The sequence below is a fragment of the Ictidomys tridecemlineatus genome, chromosome 15, assembly GCF_052094955.1.
Source record: "Ictidomys tridecemlineatus isolate mIctTri1 chromosome 15, mIctTri1.hap1, whole genome shotgun sequence".
NCBI lineage: Eukaryota > Metazoa > Chordata > Mammalia > Rodentia > Sciuridae > Ictidomys > Ictidomys tridecemlineatus.
This window is the reverse complement of record NC_135491.1, coordinates 1,562,387-1,585,005: the sequence shown is the minus strand read 5'-3', so window position 1 is coordinate 1,585,005 and position 22,619 is coordinate 1,562,387. Positions and strand designations below refer to the sequence as shown.

The 22,619-nt window shown below is 58.3% G+C and overlaps 1 protein-coding gene across 1 annotated transcript in view; it reads left to right on the top strand.

Annotated features, from left to right (window-relative positions):
* The window catches only part of Eddm13 (epididymal protein 13), a 25,510-nt gene extending 3,523 nt beyond the window's left edge, over nt 1–21,987 (top strand). The window contains exons 2-10 of the mRNA XM_078033285.1: nt 6,105–6,131; nt 7,523–7,732; nt 8,370–8,420; nt 13,625–13,651; nt 16,196–16,222; nt 18,356–18,592; nt 19,290–19,414; nt 19,560–19,597; nt 21,749–21,987. Coding sequence (XP_077889411.1) covers nt 6,105–6,131; nt 7,523–7,732; nt 8,370–8,420; nt 13,625–13,651; nt 16,196–16,222; nt 18,356–18,592; nt 19,290–19,414; nt 19,560–19,597; nt 21,749–21,773 — 767 coding nt within the window. The 3' untranslated portion in view covers nt 21,774–21,987. The remainder of the gene's footprint in view (nt 1–6,104; nt 6,132–7,522; nt 7,733–8,369; nt 8,421–13,624; nt 13,652–16,195; nt 16,223–18,355; nt 18,593–19,289; nt 19,415–19,559; nt 19,598–21,748) is intronic.
* Nucleotides 21,988–22,619: the final 632 nt, after the last annotated feature.

The window sequence follows — 22,619 nt, the reverse complement described above, 5'->3', positions numbered from 1 at the left end:
GGCTGGCCTTGAACTTGCCATCCCCCTGCCTCAGACTCCTGAGCTGCTGGGGAAACAGGTGTGTGCCACCACACCCAGTTCATCCCAGTTCCTTGAAGGTCCTTCAGAGACGTGTGCTGGCACGCCCCAGGTCTTCCGTGTCTGTTTTACGTAACAGTCAGGACGTCGCACAGACGGCTCTGCGTGGGCCTGCGTCCTCCACCTGCAGCCCCCTGAACACGGCCGGGCAGTCCATGAAAAGCCATCAGTCTCGTGGGCGCAGTTTGGCTGCGTGGTTTTTCTGGAGTCGTGTCCACTCTTTTATCTAAGCAGTCACTCGCTGACGGGCACCCGGTGCTTCCAGCAGTTTGCTCTTCTAATCAAGGCAAGAGCTCACCCGGTGTGAGGTCAGACATGTGGGGGACACACCAACCTATGGCCATAGATCGCAGGCATCTGTAGAACTACGTAAAGGTATGCAGTAGTCCCTCGGCATCCAGGACCCTCCCGCCCCACTGCCCAAGGACACTCAGTCTGGATGCTCAGATCCTATGTAAACGGGGGTGGAACCTGCCTCTGACCTACTCATGTCCTCCTGGTGCTCTCCCTATCCATCCCTAGGTTTCCTACTGAACCTCGTACACTACAAACACTAGATGCCCGTGTAGTGTGTTGTTGAGGAGGGAGTGAAGAGTGGGAAATGTCGCACACATGCAGGTTTTCCCAGTAGCGGGGACTGAACCCAGGGTGCTTGATCAGTGAACTACATTCCCAGCATTTTGTACTTTTGATTTTTTTTTTGGGGGGGGCAGTACTGGGGATTAAACTCAGGGGGCACTCAACCACTGAGCCACATCCCCAGCCCTATTTTGAATTTTATATAGAGACAGGGACTCACTGAGGTGCTTAGTGTCTCACTGTTGCTAAGGCTGGCTTTGAACTCACGATCCTCCCGCCTCAGCCTCCAGAGTCTCTGGGATTACAGGTGTGCACCACCTTGCCAAGCTGCATATGCAACTTAATATATATATTAAATATATTTATACACACACACACACACACACACACATTTCTGTCTGCCGTGGGTTGAATCCTTGGGTGCAGACCTGCGGGTTTGAGGGTTTACCGAGTACGTGTAGGATGAGATATAGATATCTGGGCTCACCTATCACACGAGGTGCTAGTTACCTATTGGGCCCAAGGCTGTGGGTATATGTACAGAAGTGACCTGTGAAGCCCATTTCTAACTGTCCAACTAAGGGCTCATCAGGGCTCGGAGGTGCTCCCCTGTAATGCTAGCAGCTTGGGAGGCTGAGGCAGGAGGACCAGCCTCAGCAATTTAGGGAGGTGCTAAGCAACTCAGTGAGACTCTGTCTCTAAATAAACACCAAAAGGGCTGTGGGTGTGGCTCACTGGTTCAGGGCTCCAAACACTTTGTCAACACAGTGGTGTCACCCTGCTGACCTCTCATGTGATAACAGCCCCTCATGCAAGGCCCTGTCCAGGTAGCCTAGGCCACACGTCCTCGGAGGGTGGAGGGCTGCGTGGCACTGACTGACCCTCTCTCCTCCTGCCTTTGTTTTCCGCTGACCCCGACCTCTGACTCGGCGTCCTTCAGTCAAACGTGAGTCACTTCTCCCTCCCCACGTGCGTTGGGTTCCTTGGCCCACAGGGGCACCAGGGAAGCCGCACCAGGGCCTGGCGCCCCACCCAGGGCAGGTGGGCACACCAGAACCCCCTGGAGGGCCTGCTGGGACCACAGGACGGACCCCCGTGTGCCCCGGGCCTCGTGGGAGGCTGGGTGTGTGCCAGACGGCAGGAGAACCCGGGGTTGCCGATGGCACACCTGTGTCCACTGTGTAGCAGGCCAGATGTGAGTGGCCACGGGTGGGTGAGAATAGCCCTGCAGGTGGACACACCTCCCTCCTTTGCAAGAGTTACCGTCCTGGCCTCCAGCTGAGGAGCGGAGGGGACAGTAGGTTCCCAGCTGCACCCTGGGGTTTCTGAGGTCTGGGACAAAGGGACCCTTGGGAGGGGCCATGCCCCGCGTCCCAGTAACTTACCTGCCTCAGGGCTGGTGGGGGGCGGTGAGGTGCTGAGTGTTAATTCATCTCACATTCTCTCCAAACCTTGGTTGGCAAAACGACTGCGCTGCCCGCTGCCCCACGGCTGGACGTCCACAGTGCTGAAAGGTGAGGTTCTCCCTCCCCTCACCTCGCAGCCCTGACCCAGCAGAGGTGGCCTCTGCAGGCCTCCACCCAGCTCTCCTTCTCCGGGTGTCCACTGCCCACTTCTGGGGCTAGACCCCTGACAGAGAGGAGCGCTGTCCCTCTCCCTGAAGCAGGAGTGTCCTGGTAGGAGCTGCAGCGTGCGCTGTGACCCGACAGGAAGCCGTGGGCTGGGGGCTGATTTGGTCTGCCCGAGAGCTGACCCTGGTGCACACTGATGTCCATCTCTGCCTCCTGAGGTCGGGTGGAACTCGGCACTGTGGGGAAGTCCCTACGGACGTGGTCAGAGCAAGTCAGTGGCCACACCTTGGGACTGGGTTCACAAGTCTGCAAGTCGAGAGGCCAAGTCAGGAAGCCAGATGAGGACCCTCAACGATGGGGGCAAAGGTTCAGCTCTGAGACCTCTGTGTTCAGAGCCCAGGCCACCTTCCTAGCTGGGCAGCCTTGGAGAGGCGACCTCACCTCTCTGGGCCTTCACAGGACTAAATGCTGCTTACAGATGTGAAACACGTTCACCAAACCCAGGAATCCAGACTAAGCTCTCCCTGCTCTGCCCTCCGTACCACACGTGCCCATGCACACTCACACACACATTTACACACTCACTCACACAGAGACACACACTCTCACCCACACACACACACACACACACTCACCCTCACACACACACTTACACATTCACTCACACAGAGACACACACTCTCACCCTCACACACACACACACACTCACCCTCACACACACACTTACACATTCACTCACACAGAGACACACACTCTCACCCTCACACACTCACACACACTCACCCTCACACACATACATGCACACACTCTCATATACACACACTCACAGTCACATTCACACACACATGCTCACACACTCTCACATGCTCAGGCTCACACACATGCTTTCACACAATCACACACACTGTCTCACACTTACACACATACACACACTCTCACACTCACACACATACACACACTCACACTCATACACTCACATTCACATATTCACACACACTCACACACAGTCTCTCACACTCTCACACTCACACACACACATTCTCACACACACATATTCACACACACTCTCACTCATACACTCACATACTCGCACACTAACACACTCTCACACTCACACACATACACATACTCATACTCAAACACTCACACTCATATACTCACACACTTTCACACACAACACACTCTCACACACTCACATATACACACTCACACACACTCTCACACTCTCACATATGCATTCAGACATATACACACTCACACACACTCAGTCTCACACAAATATACACACTATCACTCACATACTCACACACACTCTCTCACACACTCTCACAGACTGTCTCTCACACACACTCTCACACAGTCACACACATACACTCATACACTCACATTCACATACTCACACACACTCTCTCACACACACACTCTCACACTCACACATACTCACACACACTCTCACACTCAGACATTCTCATACTCATAGACATTCTCTCACACTCACAGACATTCTCACACTCACACACAGTCTCTCACACTCATACAGTCTCTCACACACACTCTCACACTCATATACTTACACACACTCTCTCACACTCACACACACACAACACACCATCACACACACACTCACACACTCACACATACTCTCACACTCACACTCTCACGCTCACAACACTCACACACACATTCTCTCACACACACTCACATTCACATACATACACACTCTCATACACACTCTCACACATACTCTCACACTCACACTCTCATGCTCACACACACACACACTCTCACACTCACACACACTCACACACACTCTCACACATACTCACACACATTCACATACACACTCTCTCACACACACTCTCACACTCACGCTCACACACATACACACACTCACACTCATAACTCACATTCACATACACACACTCTCACACACTCACACACGTACTCACACACACTAACACACACTCTCACACTCTCACACTCTCACACACACTCTATCACATAATCTCTCTCACACACACTCTCACACACGTACTCATACATACTAACACTCACATACACACACACTCACACACACACTCTCACACTCACACACACACACTCTCACACGTACTCACACACACTAACACTCACACAACAATCACACACACAGTCTCACACACACTCTCACACAGTCTCACACACATTCTCACACACACATACTCTCACACACTCTCACATTCTCACACACACATACTCTCACACACTCTCACACTCTCACACACACTCACACACAGTCTCACACACACACACACCACTACTGAGAGCGCACTGGTGGCTGCCGTCACCACTCACCTGTGCCTCTGGTGTTGGCCGTGTCACCTTGGCCAGGCGAGGCGCTCGGCACACCCCGACATCACCACACTCAGTGTGGGGGGGCCACTTTGCAGGGCCAGGAAGAGCTCAGATTGGTGACCTCCCATGAGCACCAGGTGGTGTAAGGTGCAGCTGGGGACCCAGCCCTGGGCCGTGCACCACTCCTGACCGCGGAGGGCACCGACTGCAGGGCACCCACGTGGCCAGGAGGGTGCCTTGGGGGCCCAGCGGGTTGGACTCTGCTGTGTGGAAGAGGAGTGGACGTAGGCGGAGGGGGGGAGGTCTGCGTGTGGCGTCCCGCTGCGGGTGTCACCTAGAGCTCTGTGTCCCCACTGGCAGTGCAGGGACAATGCTCTGGTCCCTGCGGCCGTGGTGGGCAGCGGAGCCTCCCTCTGGAGCCAGGCAGTGGTCTTTCTCCCCTGCCCAGCGAGGCTGCAGCGGGCCAGGCCTGCCTTCCAGCCCCTCGGGCCCCCTGAACCCCTGCCGAGGCCGGCCTGGTCCCACTGCCCAGGGTGGCTGCCTGGGCCCACTCCCAGCCCTTGCCCGCCCAGCGTCTGACCTCCTTGTCTTCTCTCTGGTGCGGCTTGTTCTCCGACCCTTGGGCCCGACGTTCTGCTGCCGTGTCTGTGACCCCGCCACGCCCCTCAGGGATCGTCGGTAGGTACCTGCCACACACGGCACCTGCGGGGACTGCTGAACCCTGTGCCTGCCCTCACACTGGGGCCACAGAAGCCCGGACCCAGTAGGTTCCCACTTCCCAGCTCAGCCCTGGTGGAACTGACAGGGGACACCAGCCGCAAGGGACATTTCGGTCACCCACGGGCCCACGTAGGCAGTGGTCCCAGGTCACAGTGCTGAGAGCCCTGAGCCACTGCCACGGAGACCACCACCCAGGTCCAGAGGGACTTCAGCAGGGCCCCTGCTGAGGACAAGGGCCAGTGGCAGTGTGGGGAGGCCCTAAACGTGGCCACACTTCCTGGGAGGAGAGGTGCTGAGTCGGCAGGGCAGGGACCCCTGTGGGCCTCTCCCCTGTGGGCCTCTCCCCTGTGGGCCTCCCCCTGGGCCTCTCCCCTGTGGGCCTCCTCCTGGGCCTCTCCCCTGTGGGCCTCCTCCTGGGCCTCTCCCCTGTGGGCCTCCCCCTGGGCCTCTCCCCTGCGGGCCTTCCCCTGCGGGCCTCCCCCTGGGCCTCTCCCCTGCGGGCCTCCCCCTGCAGGCCTCCTCCTGGGCCTCTCCCCTGTGGGCCTCCTCCTGGGCCTCTCCCCTGTGGGCCTCTCCCCTGTGGGCCTCCTCCTGGGCCTCTCCCCTGTGGGCCTCTCCCCTGCAGGCCTTCCCTTGCAGGCCTCCCCCTGGGCCTCTCCCCTGAGGGCTTTCCCCTGGGCCTCTCCCCTGCGGGCCTCCCCCTGGGCCTCTCCTCTGCAGGCCTCTCCCCTGCAGGCCTCCCCCTGGGCCTCTCCCCTGCGGGCCTCTCCCTGTGGGCCTCTCCCCTGCGTGTGCTCATGACCCTCCTCTCTCCTCCCTCAGGTCTGATGAGCAGGCTGTCCCCGGATGGTGAGTGGGGGTCCCCCGCTGGCCCTGGCCCTTCTTCCTCCCTCCACAGTGCTACACTCCCTGGGCCCGGGGCTCTGGACTGTACGGGCTGCAGGTTGTGAACTGGCCCCTTCCTTGCCTCAGGAGGCACAGCCCGAGTCTGTGAGCACCAGCCTGCGGCTTTCCCTGAGTTTTAGAAATGGGATATGCACATGGGGAAGTCCAGGGAACGTAAAGGAAGAGCCAGGCCATCCGCTTTGTCTCCTGCCCAGTTCTGAGGACCAGCGGCAGCACGGTCACCCGTGTCCTTTGTGTTCTTACAAAAGCCCCACACGGGAGCTTTGCTCTGCAAGTTAGAAATGGTAGTGCGTCTTCCCTCTTCTCTCCCACGCCTGGCCATGCGGTCACACCTGAGGAAGGGCCCTCTGGTCAGTTTCGTCCTGTTTTTACTGCTGCACCGAGCATCGCAAGGCTTCCCGTGCTTTGCAAGCTCAGTTCTGTTCAGTCCCTCAAAGGGGAACGGTACAAGCAGGGGCGCGTGCAGGTCGAGCCTGGACAAGGTGCACAGACCCGCACCCCACACACAGCCTGGAGGAGCGCCGCTCACGCCCGCTCGGCAGCCCAGGGTGACACCTAACTTCTCACTTTCCAACATGTGGGGCTGAAGACAGTTGGCCCCACGAGCTCTCCCAGTGCACTGAGCCCTGGTTTTCTTGGCCCTCGGTTCTCATCTTTGAAAAGGAAACTTTGCCTCGTTTGAGTAAGTGGACAGCAACAACCCCAGGCCGTGAGAAGACATCGCAGGCTAAGCAGGTGAGAGCCGAGCGCTGCTACCTGGACGCCGCTCTCTGCTGCAGATTCTCCCGGGCAGCGAGGTCAGCCAGTGCCAGGGGCTCAAGACCAGTGGGCTCCAAAGGGGCTCGGCTTTTGCTGCAAGATGCTCGGAGTGTGCACCCATCACCAGGAGACTTGTCCATCTGCGGCCATCACCAGGCACCTCCTGTGAGTCCTTCGCACACCTGGAGTCTTGGCCCAGCGCCCTCGTCCACTAGCAGCCCAGCCAGGAGGACCTGCCTTGGCCCCTGCACAGCAGAGTGGCAGTGCTTGCTGTACAGGTGGGCACACAGGACCATGAAATGTCAGAGGACGGTGTCCCCTCTCCGCTCCTGTGGCTCCGCTGCTCCTCAGAGCCAGTGGCTCTTGGTTCTCCCACCCTGGGGCCAAGACAGCTCGGCTTGCTGTCTCTGCAGAGGAGTAGAAGGTGCCCCCTCTGCTCCCCGACAGGTGTGCACACCTGCAGTGGAGGAGCTCGGTGAGGATCCGAGCCTCGGGAGGGGCTGACTCCCCCAGATGGTGCCCCGGGGCCAGCTCACCCCTGCTCTCCTCCTGTCTCCCCCTGCCCGCCTGTGCAGCCGCAGACCCTCCAAGCCACCCCCACAGGCCCCCCAGCCATGACGGCAGCCTCCGTGCCCCTGAGCCACCTGTGGACGGCAGTGCACCTCACCAACAGCAGCATGTTCTCATCCACACGCAAAACGCCTACTGCGGAGCAAAGCTCAATCTAACGCAGCCATTGCCAGGCACCCCAGGAGGAACCCCGGTAGAAGAGCAGCATCCTCTTAGTACCCCGCAGAGGTCAGCAGAACCAGCCTGGAGCTGAGCCGGAGCCCTCCTGGGGCTGGGGTTCCTTGGCCTCACTTACTGGAGGGGAATCCGAGGCCTGGGAAGAAGCAGAGCATCAGAGACAAAGTAGCAACTAGAATGCATTCATGGAGCGCCCTGAAGGAGCCCGTGGATGCTCGTTCTTCAAATGCAGTCTCTGCAGCACCTAAGAGGGCAGACGCCATTGGAACCTGGACCCGCCAGCTTGGCCTCGTTTCTGGGACTTCCAGTTTCAGTACTGAAGCCCTCACGTCCTAGGAACCTGTCAATCCTGGGCGAACCAGGACGGTCGGTCTCCCCTGATGATCTGCGCTGGCCATGAGACCAGGAGTTCAGCGGCTGGCGCTCACCAGCTAGCAAGCAGCAGGGCCAGACCCAGCTCAGGGCACATGCTCAGAGACCCCTGCTCCCAGGAGGGACTCCCTGAGACGCCCGCCTGTCCGCGGCACTCAGCTGAATCCCAGGTCCTTTTCCATCCTTCAGACTCTGGACTCCTTCCCAGCAGGACCGTGCCCACACGACGGCCCTCTGTCCTGGACCTTTTGCTCCTTCTCCTCCCAAATCCTTTCGCCCCACTAACCCCTGCTCATCTTTCAGGTCTCAGACACATCAACCCCTCCAAGATGCTTCCCCTGGCTCCCCCACAAGGTCAGCACTGGCACCCACAGGTCCTCAGCCCCGAGGTCGGCCCACAGCTCCCCCTGATCTGTCCCCCACTTCACAACACCTCTGTCACCTGCGCCTCGGAGGAGACTGCACCCCGGGCCTGTGCCCATGGCCCTGGCTGCCCTGTGCCTCACCTTGTCCTGTCTGCACGGGGCGGATGCCCCATGGTCTTGGAGGAAGCCAGACTCCAGCAGGGCATCTGTCTGCACCGGCACCGTCAGCCCTGGGGCTCGCTGGCGTCTCCAGCCCTGGTCTCCGAGGGGTCGGGACTTGTCAGCCAGTCCAGGGCCTGAGTCCTAACGCCTGTTTCTCTCTCTGCTCTGCATCCCCCCTGGAACCCGGCTGCCTGCCCTCCTGCCTCAGATAGGACAGAAGAAGAAAGTAAGTCCCGGGACAGTGGTGCTCCCCCAACTGGATTCTCACACCCTCTGGGCCTTGAGACCCCTTTGAAAAATTGGGGGAGGCCTGGTGCAGGCCCTGGCATTGGGCCTTGGTCCGGGGCAGGAGAGTGATCACTGTGGTCTGCCACTCAGCACCCGGCCAGCTCTGCGGGATGCAGGGGAGGCGCCCTGAGATAGAGCGGTGGCCATTTGCCATGGCTGGTTCCAAGTCGCTGCGGGCTTAGATGGCCCAGTCCCCTGATCTGATGGCCATGGCCGTTGTGTGCAAGCTATTTGTTGAGAATGGCTCCCGGGGGGAGGCGCTCTCTGGAAGGAGAAGAGGTGACCTGGGGGCTCATTCAGCGGAGCAAGGCTGACAGCAGAGCCCGAGCCCGTTCCCCCTGAAATCTCACCACAGCTCCAATCAGATGGAGCCCAGTCATAAAGCATGGGGCCCCCCAAACCAGCTGATCACCCCAAAACTTTTCCCAAAGCCAGGTTCCTGCCTGAGTGCACAGGCCGTTACAGAAGTCTGCTCATCTCTGAGCTAGAGCGAGGTCCTCAGGCCTTTGTTTGGAGTGAGGTTCTGGGATCCCAGCTCAGGTCTGAGGGACGGGGCTCCATCGGTGCCACTCTTCGGGGAGGCTGGGGGGAACAGGACGCCTCTGTACAGTTTTCCAGTGTCCCCAGAGCATGCTCTGAATGTTTAAAGGTGCACTGAGGCACAATAAGAGCCCGAGGGGTTCATCTGACAAACAGTCGTTGGTCAGTGGAGCAGCTGCAGGCCAGCTCCACCAGGGACATCGGGGCAGCCTCGAGGACAGGCCCCAGGCAAGGCCAAGACCTGGCTCAAGGGGGACACTGCACTTGGTGGGCCCTGCACACGTCCCTGGTCAGGACGACAAGCACCTTGGCCGTTCTGCCTGGCTGATCCTGAGTTCTGCCTTCCTCCCACAGGATTCAGGGTGAGAATCCCGCAGCTGGAACACTCGGGGCCAGAAGCATTCCACATCTGAAAAAAAAATTGTTTTTTTCAGATTTTGGACTCTGTTTAAACTTTACCAGTTGAACATCCCCAACCCCAAACCTCAAATCCCAAACTGCCTGAGCATGGTGCTGGCGCTCAGGAGGCCCAGCCGCAGCTCTCCGGATTTCAGGTGTTGGTGAGGGCGCTCAGCTCCAGGTGCCCCTGTGCCTGGCCTGGAGGGCCTCTGTCTGCCCCGGGCTCCCTCTGGCCTGTCCTCCACCCAGCGGAGCTTTAAGGGAGCCTCGGGGAAGTTCAGAGCAGCAGAATGTGTGTGGTGCAGGAGGAGCGGCTGGGCGCCGGTTCTCATTCTGCTCTCTCTCTCTCTCTCTCTCTCTCTCTTCCATGTAACTCCTGGTGGCGATCCCTGCAGTGAAGAGTGAGTGGTTTTCCTTTCCTACCTGGATGTGCTTGGGTCCCGGGAGGAAGGAAGGAGGGAAGAACTCTGGTGTCCCAGACTCAGGTGTCTTGCAGAGGCTGTCCGGGCTGCCCCCAGAGCTGGGAGGAGAGCCCTGAGTGTGTCCTGCAGCGTCCAGTTCCCGAGCTCCCAGAGGCCCAGGCCCGTCGCCCCAGATTGCAAACACAGAAGGAGAACCAGCATCCATCTATTTCTAGGGAACAGAGGAGCGGGTGCCCTCCACGGGCTTCCCCACCTGCCCCAGCAGGGACCCGGGGAGAACAGGGGACCCAAGGCTCCGGGGCTCCCTAATCTCTTCAGGAGGAGCCCGCAGGGGAGCAGGGCACCCGGGAACTCTCTCCTGGGGGGCCGGGCTGCACCCAGCAAGGCCTCCAGCCCTCTGAGGCACGGGGTGAGACAGGAGGGTGTCTCTGACTCTCTTCTCCTCTCTGCTCTGCACTTCGCTGACCTGGCCGGACCGTCCCTCCCTGCGGCTCGCGGCTCGCGGCTCCACAGTACTGAAACGTAAGTTCCCGACTCTCCCTCTGCTGCTGTGTCCACCTTCTCATCTCTGGCAGAGAAGTCTCTTAGCCCAGGGACTGGAAAAATGACCATATGGCTTTCACCTTCCGAAAGGTGGGCACCTTATCTGAGGGACCTCCCGGGACGAGGTCTGCAGAGGGCTGGTGGTCACCCTGAAACTGAGGGCTACCTAGGAGCCAGGTCTGTTTCTTCCCCGACCACTTCTTCCCCAGGCAGGCAGTGTTTACCCACACTGTCAGGCACAGAGAGGTTCAGCAGCCGGACCCAGGTGGCACAGCCCCTTGTGGGGTGGGTAGGAGGCTGGTCTGCCACCCCCTCCACTCTCAAGGAGACTCAGTCTCCTGAAGGCCGGCTCTGACCAATTCACAACACCATTCCCTGCAAATCACTGCTAAGTAGAGGTCACGTGTCCTCTTTCAAACTGAAAATCCTGATACGGGCACAAAGCATAAAACTCACACTTTACCCTCTTTAAAGGGACAATTCCGTGGCCTGGTAAATTTGGTGTCACGCAGCGGCTGTCCTTCCACTTCAGAGCGCCCTCCTCTGCCTCCCCTCTCCTGCACCCTCCTGCCTGGCCCTGCCCCCTTCCTGCTTCTGCCCCGGGGCCCAGGGAGCCCTGGACGGTGTAGTCTCTGTCCCCGCCTCTCTGCGGCAGGAACGTCCAGGGTCCCCATGCCCCCTGTGGCTCGTGGGACTTTTCCTGGTCCGCTGCGTGGCTGCGCCACACTTTACTCACCCACTCACCCCCTGAGAGACAGCTGGGTCACTTCTACCTCCCGGCCACCTTCAAAGCTGTCTACACTCGGCCCAACACGCCATCTGGTCCGAGCCCCGAGCCACCTCCAAACCCCACCTTCATGCAAGAGGGGCTTCAGTCAAACCCAAGAGACCCCAGATGAAAAACAATGCCACACATCCCAGACCTGTCCCAAGTGCTGTGCTTGTCATCTCAAGAGGCCGTCCTGTCCTACAAGTGAGGAGGCTGCAGCAGAGAGGGAGAGTGACCGACTCAGGTCACACAGCCAGGTGCCAATGAGAGCCCAGGCAGCCTGGACCCCGCTCCCTGGTCGCTGCCTCTGCCCACCGTGACCTGATGAGGCTTGAAGCACCTCCTATTAGCAGGTCCCTGCCTGGTTCTTGCACTGGGAGGGTTATCATCACCCTGTTGTTAAGGAGGGTGGAATTCAGAGTGGGAACAGGAGGGTGTGGCCTCCTGGTGTAGCCGGGCTGCACACCCAGGGCTCTGAGGACTGGCTCAGCCTCCTGGGGTCTGTGCTGCTGCCCTGCCCAGGTAGCTCCTGCCCCCTGGGCCTGGGGCAGAGACAGGATCTGGCCCTTAGTGGAATGGTGGTCTGTGGGGAGGGTTTGCCGCTCTGAGGCATCTGGATGCCTGGAGACATTTCTGCCAGAGCCCAGGAGGTGGCGGGAGGCAGGTGGCACCTGGCTGAACCGGGCCTGTTGCTAAGCACCTTGCGTAGAGTGCCCACAGCCAGACTCCTCCGGCTGACTCTGGCTAGTGTGGAGGCTGAAGCCGCTGAGCACCGGGCCTGGGGTAGGGGCTGGCGAGGGCTGTCCTGGCCAGCGGGCGCTGCTGTCTGCCCATTCCCCTGGGGCCTGCCCACCTCACGCGGCAGACACTTGAGCAGACAGCACCCGCCAAACAGCAGAGCAGCCTGCGCAGCCACAGGGAAAGCAGACCCAGAAAGCCCCCAAGGCTCGCCGGAGACCCACGTGCGCCAGGCCGCAGCCCGGTCGCCTCTTACTGGAGGCCGTGGGGCAGTGGAGAGGCTGGTGTGGAGGACCGGGCTGGGGCTCCGCTCTGCAGGCTGCCTGCTGGGTGCAAGTCAACCGCAGGGCTTTTGTCTTCTCCCCGAGGAGCAGAGGCTATTCTCTGGGATTGAGAGATACAGAGCAGAGGTCCTCAACAGTTTCTTCCACATAGCACCAGGGGGCAGACATCCTGGGCTCCCGGGTGACTGCTCAGCGCTGGCGCAGCCTGCCAATACGTCAAGGTGGACTGGCTGGGTCCACTGAGGCTCTTAAGTAAAGGGCCCCAAGTGCCCGTCTGCCGAGGAAGGGACAGAGAAAGGAAGCCAGCCACACGGGAACGAGGCACGGCCCCCCACCCGAGCCTTGAGCACACGCGCTCAGGTGGGGAAGCCAGGCTCAGGCCATCTGTGGGAGTTGTCGGGAACAGGAGGTCGGGCTGTGGAGGGCCAGGGAACCGGGTGGCCAGCCTGGGCGGGATTTGGAGCCCACAGCTGACCACAGGATTCTCTCTGGGGTGGCGAGGATGTCTAAGGTTGCCTGTGTGAAGTCTGCACGGCCCTGTGAACGTGCCAAGCCGCTGACTGCGTGCTGCGGTCCTGTGGTCATGCTGACATGGGGTTGTGAGAGCAGCAGGTTCCGGAGACCGTGCCACCCGCTGTGCACAGTGGGGAGGAGAGGGGTGCCCGCCTGGGCTTGCCCTCCGTGGCTGGCACCTCCCACCGGGTCTGACTGGGCTTTTCCTCCTCGTGCCCACCTCTCGTGGACTCAACACTGTCCTGTGCCCCTGGACCACGCTGGCTTCTGGACGGAGGACAGAGATTCTGGGTGAGACTGTGGGAAGCTGGCCTTGGCCCTCCTATGTGCCAGGAGGAGCGGGTGGGCGGCCCTGACTGTGCCCCTGCAGTAGTCCCATGGGGAGGTGGACAGTCACACATCATCCAAGGACAGTATCAGTCCATGTCCCGAGGGAGTGGGCGGAGAAGGGTGGTGGGGACGAGGCAGTTCTGGAGCCCGGCAGTCCCGTGGCCTGCGGCGTGGTCTTGGTGACTCCTCATCTGTCCTTCCCTAGGCTTGCTGAGTCTGCAGGTGCTGAACGGTGAGTCGCCCGTCTGGGCTTGCTCTGGGTTTGCTCCCGGCCCAGAGGCACAGCACTCCCAGCTGCCCTGGGGGGAGCAGCCTGGAGAGCATGGACATCCTCTTGCCGCCCCCACAGCGGCAGCGTGGATGCCCTCGCCTTCCCACCATCCCGCAGCCTTAGGAAGCCTAGCTACTGCACGCCCAGCCTCATGCCAGGTGCAAGGGCAGAGCAGGGGACAAACGGACAACCCCCAGCCAGAGAGGGTTGTCTGACCAACATAGTCTAACTAACTAGCATGGTTAACTGACTAACATGGTCTAACCAACATGGTCTAACTAACTAGCATGGTCTAACTAACATGGTCTTACTGACATGGTCTAACTAACTAGCATGGTTAACTGACTAACATGGTCTAACTGACTAGCATGGTCTAACTAACATGGTCTAACTAACTAACATGGTCTAACTGACTAACATGGTCTAAATGACTAACATGATCTAACTAACATGGTCTAACTAACATGGCTAACTGACATGGTCTGACATGGTCTAACTAACTAGCATGGTTAACTGACTAACATGGTCTAACTGACTAGCATGGTCTAACTAACTAACATGGTCTAACTAACTAGCATGGTCTAACTGACTAGCATGGTCTAACTGACTAGCATGGTCTAACTGACTAACATGGTCTAACTGACTAACATAGTCTAACTGACATGGTCTAACTAACATGGCTAACTGACATAGTCTAAGTAACTAACATAGTCTAACTGACATGGTCTAACTAACATGGCTAACTGACATAGTCTAAGTAATTAACATAGTCTAACTAACTAACATGGTCTAACCAACATGGTCTAACTAACGTGGTCTAACTGACTAGCATGGTCTAACTGACTAACATGGTCTAACTGACTAACATGGTCTAACTGACTAGCATGGTGTAACTGACTAACATGGTCTAACTGACTAGCATGGTGTAACTGACTAACATGGTCTAACTGACTAGCATGGTCTAACTGACTAACATGGTCTAACTAACTAACATGGTCTAACTGACTAGCATGGTCTAACTGACTAGCATGGTCTAACTGACTAACATGGTCTAACTGACTAACATAGTCTAACTGACATGGTCTAACTAACATGGCTAACTGACATAGTCTAAGTAACTAACATAGTCTAACTGACATGGTCTAACTAACATGGCTAACTGACATAGTCTAAGTAATTAACATAGTCTAACTAACTAACATGGTCTAACCAACATGGTCTAACTAACGTGGTCTAACTGACTAGCATGGTCTAACTGACTAACATGGTCTAACTGACTAACATGGTCTAACTGACTAGCATGGTGTAACTGACTAACATGGTCTAACTGACTAGCATGGTGTAACTGACTAACATGGTCTAACTGACTAGCATGGTCTAACTGACTAACATGGTCTAACTGACTAGCATGGTCTAACTGACTAACATGGTCTAACTGACTAGCATGGTCTAACTGACTAACATGGTCTAACTGACTAGCATGGTCTAACTGACTAACATGGTCTAACTGACTAGCATGGTCTAATGTGGTCTAACTGACTAACATGGTCTAACTAACTAACATGGCTAACTGACATGGTCTAAGTAACATGGTTAACTGACTAGCATGGTCTAACTGAGTAACGTGGTCTAACCGACTAACGTGGCCTAACTGACTCACTCACATGGTCTATCTGACGTTCCAGGGAGAGGGGCTCCTGTCCCCAGGGACCGCGTCCCCCAGGAGGGCAGAGTAAGGGAGGCACGCGGGCTTCTCGCGGGCTTCTAGACGGCAAAGGCCCAAAGAAGTGAGGGCCAGGCCTGTGGGGTGCGTGGGGGCGGCATCCCAGTGGGGCAGCCGCGTGGCGAAGGCCCCAGGCAGGAGAGCGCCTGGCCCACAGCAAGGCCGCCACAGTCCCCTCACCCCACGGTCCCCTCGCCCCACGTCCCCTCGCCCCACGTCCCCTCGCCCCACGTCCCCTCGCCCCACGGTCCCCTCGCCCCACGGTCCCCTCGCCCCACGTCCCCTCGCCCCACGTCCCCTCGCCCCACGTCCCCTCGCCCCACGGTCCCCTCGCCCCACGGTCCCCTCGCCCCACGGTCCCCTCGCCCCACGTCCCCTCGCCCCACGTCCCCTCGCCCCACGTCCCCTCGCCCCACGGTCCCCTCGCCCCACGGTCCCCTCGCCCCACGTCCCCTCGCCCCACGTCCCCTCGCCCCACGTCCCCTCGCCCCTCGTCCCCTCGCCCCTCGTCCCCTCGCCCCTCGTCCCCTCGCCCCACGTCCCCTCGCCCCACGTCCCCTCGCCCCACGTCCCCTCGCCCCACGTCCCCTCGCCCCACGTCCCCTCGCCCCACGTCCCCTCGCCCCACGTCCCCTCGCCCCACGTCCCCTCGCCCCACGTCCCCTCGCCCCACGTCCCCTCGCCCCACGTCCCCTCACCCCACGTCCCCTCACCAGGGCTGGCGCTGTTCAGGGCTGATCTCCCTGTCCTCCCTCCCCCTCCTCCTTCTTCTTCCTCCACAGAAGAAACCAGCGACTGTAAGGAGGAAGGTGAGTGGCACCCGCACCCTGGGGGGAGCGTGTGTCTGTGTGTGTGTGTGTGTGGGTGTGTGAGCGCCTTCCCTGGGGGGAGCGTGTGTGTGTGTGTGTGTGTGTGAGCGCCTTCCCTGGGGGGGAGTGTGTGTGTGTGTGTGTGTGTGTGTGTGTGTGTGTGAGCACCTTCCCTGAGTGGGGGAGCGCCTTCCCTGGGGGGGAGCGTGTGTGTGTGTGTGTGTGTGTGTGTGAGCGCCTTCCCTGGGGGGAGCGTGTGTCTGTGTGTGTGTGTGTGTGTGTGTGAGCGCCTTCCCTGAGAGGGGGAGCGCCTTCCCTGGGGGGAGCGTGTGTCTGTGTGTGTGTGTGTGTGTGTGTGAGCGCCTTCCCTGGGGGGAGCGTGTGTCTGTCTGTGTGTGTGTGTGTGTGTGTGTGTGAGCGCCTTCCCTGGGGGGGAGTGTGTGTGTGTGTGTGTGTGTGTGTGTGTGAGCGCCTTCCCTGGGGGGGAGCGTGTGTGTGTGTGTGTGTGAGCACCTTCCCTGAGTGGGGGAGCGCCTTCCCTGGGGGGGAGCGTGTGTGTGTGTGTGTGTGTGTGTGTGTGAGCGCCTTCCCTGGGGGGAGCGTGTGTGTGTGTGTGTGTGTGTGTGTGAGCGCCTTCCCTGGGGGGGAGCGTGTGTGTGTGTGTGTGTGTGAGCACCTTCCCTGAGTGGGGGAGCGCCTTCCCTGGGGGGCAGCGTGTGTGTGTGTGTGTGTGTGTGTGAGCGCCTTCCCTGGGGGGAGCGTGTGTGTGTGTGTGTGTGTGTGAGCGCCTTCCCTGAGTGGGGGAAGCACCTTCCCTAGGGGGGAGTGTGTGAGCGCCTTCCCTGGGGGGTGAGCGCCTTGGGGTGGGGGTGAGCGCCTTGGGGTGGGGGTGAGCGCCTTGGGGTGGGGGTGAGCGCCTTCCCTGGGGGATGAGCGCCTTGGGGTGGGGGTGAGCGCCCTCCTCTGGGCATAATACAGCCCTGAGAAGAGGAAGTCGGGGCGGGCAGCTGAGGGCAGGAGCCTGCACCTGGCAGCTCCTGATCTGAGCCACTTGGTCCCATGGTCCGCATCGCCGTGTGGCGGACAGTGGCACACCCGGGCACACCCAGGGTGCTTCTCCTGCTGGAGAAATAGGGTTATGTGGATGGAAACTGAGGGGAAGTCAGAGGACAGCAGGCGGCGCCGGGTGGCCCGGACGATGGACACCAGTGCGCTACGCAGCCAGGGTTACTGAAGTCACAAGAGATTCCTGAAAATGGCTCTCGGGTTACGGTTCATACAGAGGACGGGATGAAATCAGACTCCAGACCCCCGCTGGGCTTGGAAGCAGCAAGGGGAATTAGTGAGCAGACCTCAGGGGACCAAGGAGGGGCAGGGAGACCAGAGCCGGGAGGGCAGGGCGGCGGCCTGCAGTGTCCAAGAGCTAATGAAGGAATATAAAGAGGGTCCCTTCCCAGAAGCCTCCCGGGGCCCTTCAACTCTGAAGGCTGACATCTCCCACGGGATGTTCCAGAAAATTAAACCAGTCACTTCCAACTCATTTTGAGGACAAAGCCACCTTGATAAAAGCTCTGAGAGAGTACCAGAGAGGAGACTTCCATGTAACCTTTCCCACCCACACAGACGAAAAACTCCACACTAGAATCAACAAATCTAATCAGGCAAAAAGTTTTTTAAAAATTACGACCAAATTAAGTTTATCTCAACAGTGCACAGATGGCTTAATACGTGAAGATTCTCATGTAACTTTCACCTCATTAACACAAAAGGGAACATCAGATTCATCATCTTAGTAGATACAGAAAAAGATGATGAAATTCAACAGTCGTTCATGATGTTTAAAAAAAAGTCTCGGCAAGCCAGGAACGGAAGGGAACATCCTTCTTAAAAAATGTCTGTATTAGCTGCGATGGGCCTTTACTTCCATAGTTACGTGCGGTGCTGAGAATTAAACCCGGGCTTCACACATGCCGCCCAGCCCTGGAAGGGGACACCTTAGTGTGTCACCAGGAGCGTGTGACGCTGCAGCAGCGAAGGTCCCTTCCCGAGTTCCCAGGACACACGTGTCCTTCCCACTCCCACAATGGTGTTCTCCCGGGTGTGCAGAGAGAAAAGACCACGCCCCTCCCCCAGGGCTGGGACGGAGCCAGGGCCTCAGCTCGGCGTCCGCAGGCACCTCCCCAGCCTCCTCATTTTACTTTGAGACAGGGCCCAGGTCGCTGAGGCTGCTCTCCAACTTGCGAGCCTCCTCCACCTTACAAGTAGTGGGGTTCCAGGCTGCACCCCATGCTTGGCTGACAACTCATTTCTTGACGGCACCTAGAATCTGCCTTGGCATGGGAGGGCATTCCTGCAGACAGGCTGCTGCTGGTGAGATTTTAAAACAAAAAGCCCTCCCATCCAGAACCTCCTTCCACAAAGGGAGAAGAGAGGGAACAGGACAGCCCACAGCACAGCGCCCCCGGGATGGAGCCAGAGCGCTGCAGGGCAGTGAGGAGCAACGTGGTCCCCAGGGGAGGGCTAGGTCACCCAGAGACGGGGCTCAGGCCCTAGAGCTGGGGCCGGAGGCTTGAGGTTCCTATGACCTGCCCCCATTCCAAGGGACCCAGTGACACTCTGAGAGGGGGGGGCCTCTTGCTGAGTGTGGGCAGGAGAACACTCTGTGTGTGTTGCATGTGCATCTTCCTGCCCAGCAGCAGTGGTCAGGGCTTCTACCTGGGGCTGCTGGGGCAGGCCTGCGGGCCTCAACCACGTGGGTGTCCCTGAGGGGAGGGAGAGAGGGGGGGGCAGGAGCACCATGGTGGCCCCGAGGTCTGAAGGAGGAAGCAGCAGGGCCAGGCGGGTGCCCCCGGGAGGGACCTGAGGGTGCCACAGAGGCCCCTGTGCGGATCCAGGCCAGTGGCGGGGGCAGGGGTCCGATGAGGCCGGGGGACGGGGTCGGCCTGGGCCGGGTCTGGATGGGAGGCTGGCCTGTGTGAGTGGTGGTGACAACGGGAGCCGGCTCCGGGGGCTGTGGGGACGGGTGTGGAGCTCCCCGGGCGAGGCTTTCTGTCCCCTGTCCCCTCAGTCAAGCCTGTCCTGGTCACCAGCCTCCCCCAGAAGCTCAGTGTGAAGAGGACCCACTGGAACCTCTTCAGGTGCGCCTACATGATGGTGACCTTCCTCTTCGTGTCCTACAACAGAGGAGACTGGGTGAGCGGCCGAGGGCGCTGGACCCCAGGGGAAGGGGGGACCAGGGCGGGTGGGAAGGGTGGGTGGGGTGGCGGCAAGGGGGCGCCCTGCACCTCACCTGCTGCTTCTGTTTGCCTCTTCCTCTGGCTGGCCCCGTGTCCCCAAGTGCTACTGTCACTACTGTAACCCGGAAGTGGACAACAGGTATGGCGGCCGGGAGGGTGGCGCCACGCGGCGGTCTGCAGGCTCCAGCCACAGAATCACAGAACTGTGGGGAAGCCCCAAGTGACCGCCCTTCATGTTGAGTGGCCGCCAAGGTGGCCCAGCAAGCCCACTGGGAGTGAAGCAGGCGTGCGGGGGCGGGGGCTCCCTTGTGAGTGAACTCGACACCTTTTGTCTTGGGTTTTTAGAATTGTGAAAAGATACACAGGACACAGAATTTGCCCCTGGCGACATTCATCCCCACTACCTTCAGAAAAGGGGAACTACCATTTAGAGGTCCCTCCCCATGGCCTGGGCAGCCAGGAGTGCACTGTCCGTCTCCACTGGTCCACACATCTGGACCTTTCCTGTAAGTGGACTCCCACTCTGTGTCGTGGCTGGCTTCATGCAGTTGGCCAAGCTCACCCAGGTCATGGTGTGTGTTGGCACACCATTCTTTTGTATGACTGAATAGTATTCCATTGTATGGATCTACCACACTCATCTATCCACTTAGAGTTGAAAGACATTGGGTCATTTCCACTTTTTGATGGTTGAGGACAGGACTTTCATGAACATTTGTGGACAAATTTTCGTTTGAACCTGTAAAACTCTTCTGAGTACACACCTAGGAATGGAATTGTGAGGTCAAGTGAAATTCTGTGTCTAACTAATTGGGGAACTTACCCAGTGAATTTTTATTTTTAAAAAATTAAAAAAAAAAGTTTTACTTTTTAGTTGCAGCTGGACACAATACCCTTATTTTATTTATTTTTATGCGGTGCTGAGGATCGAACCCAGGCCTCACATGTGCCAGGCGAGTGCTCTACCATGAGCCCCAGCCCCAGCCCCGATCAGCTACCCTTTAATGGATGGATCCTGCACTCAGTGGTGAACAGGGTGGAGAAGAATCTTGAGTTCACAGGAAGGAATGGTGTTCCTCCCTCTGCCTGCCTGGAACATTCCTCCTGAGCCTCAAGATTCACCTAGGCCCCCCTTGGGCTCAGGGGTGGACACCACTTTAGGGCAGCTAGCGGCAATGGAGGAATGATGCTCCCCGTCCCCCCCCGGATCGTACTTCGCAGCACGGGTCACACCTTTCTGTTTTGGTATGAGAGTATCTGACCCTTTAGGCCGGAGGGGGACCACGTTCTTTGTGAAGGCCAGTCAGTCCAGTATGCTGGCTTGGCAAGCCATACTGTGTCCACTGCAGCCACAGCAACCACTGGCGGTACACAAACAGCTGGGCCTGGCTGTACCCATCTGCTGATGAATGCATGAACAGAATAGGGTGTATTGGTACCATGGAATACTAGTTAGCCATAAAAAGGAGTGAATCTCTGATACTTGCCACAACATGGGTGAACCTTTGAAAAAGTCATTCTAAGTGAAAGAAGCCTGACACAAAAGACCACAGTGTACAATTCCATTAATATGAAATGTACAGAATAGACGAAGCCTGAGGCAGAAAGCCGACTGCTAGCTGCCAGGGGCTGGGGTAGTAAGGGGTTCTTTTTTGGGAGGTGATGAAAATTTCTTCTGTTAGTCATGATGACTGCACAACATCATGAGGGTATGAACACAAGACTGAGCTGCAGACTTTAAAATGGTTAAAAGGGGGAGTTTTACGTCAGGTGAATTTTGCCTCGATTATTAAAAACAGCACCTTTGTTAGAGGGGTGTAGGCTGGACCCAGCCCTCCACTCCAGAGCAGTGTGAGAGCCCCTTCTCTGGGCGATTCCTTTGGGAGCTGTGGCATCTGGGGCTCCAGGCCGCATGGGCCTGACCCTTGCTCTGCAAAGAGTGGCTTCCGGGAGAGTCCCTTTTCCTGGAGCGGACCCTCTAGTGACAGGTGGGGACAAGCAAGTGGCCCGAGAGCTCACAGGTGCTGTGACCCAGGCAGCCTTCTCCCCTCTGTGGACTAGGAGAGCCCCCTGCTCTGAGCCCCTGCTGAGATGGGGAGGAGCCAGTGCGGGGGACACAGTGGGCAGAACATAGTGAAGGGAGAGGGGCCCAGGAAGAAGGTGGCGGGACTGAGCTGCGGAGGGCCATGCAGAGGTGCATGGGCACCGTGGGCGGCCTGGCAGTGCATGAGGACGTGAAGACACAAGGACACCCGCAGACTGTTGCCCTCCCCTTTCTTCCCTTCCTCAGGAACGACCCCTGCTGTGCTTTCTAGTGCGTGTCCTTCTGCCCAACTCAACCTTCAGAGGCCTCCATCTCCCAGAGAATCCTCTGTCCCCTGGATGGCCAGCGTGGAGGGTGGCAGCAGCTCTGTCTGCCTCTTTGAGGCCGCGTTAGAGGATGGGCCCAGAGTAGCCGAGTGAACCTCTTGGGGGGTCTCCAGACATTGTCGATCCCCCCAATTAAATGCACACTTGTTGAATGGCTAAGTGCTTGATTCTTCCACCCACCCAACGCCGAGCACTGACACAGGGGACAGAGGTAGGTCACCTATCATTTAATATAGGTACCAATCCTACCAGAAGGTTCTACGGAGCTTTAGCTGTACAGGTGGAGGGAGCCGGCTCAGAGGGTTCGATGCTGGCCCAAGGTCACACGGTGACAGACCTGGGACTGGCCTCTGCAGACCTTATTCCAGCATCCCTATTCTTTTGTGTAAAGACCTGGGGGCTGCCCCAGAAGCAGCTGAGCCCCCTGTCCAGCAGCATATTCTTGCCTGCATTTGGGGAGGCCCAGTGTCCTCGTTCTTGGGTTCAATCCCAGTTCCACTTCTTATTGGATACAGCAATGTGGAGGAAGCTATTGTCTGTCTGTCTCTCTCTCTCTCTCTCTCTCTGTTTTGGTACAGGGACTAGAACCCAGGGGCATTTAACCACCAAGCCACATCCCCAGCCAGCCCCACCCCTTTTTAATATTTATTTTTTTAAATTTAGAGACAGGGTCTCGCCAAGTTACTTAGGGCCTTGCTAAGTTGCTGAGGCTGGCTTTGAACTCGCCAGCCTCCTGAGCTGCTGGGATTACAGGCATGCACCACCGTGCCCCGCCGAAGTTATAACCTCTT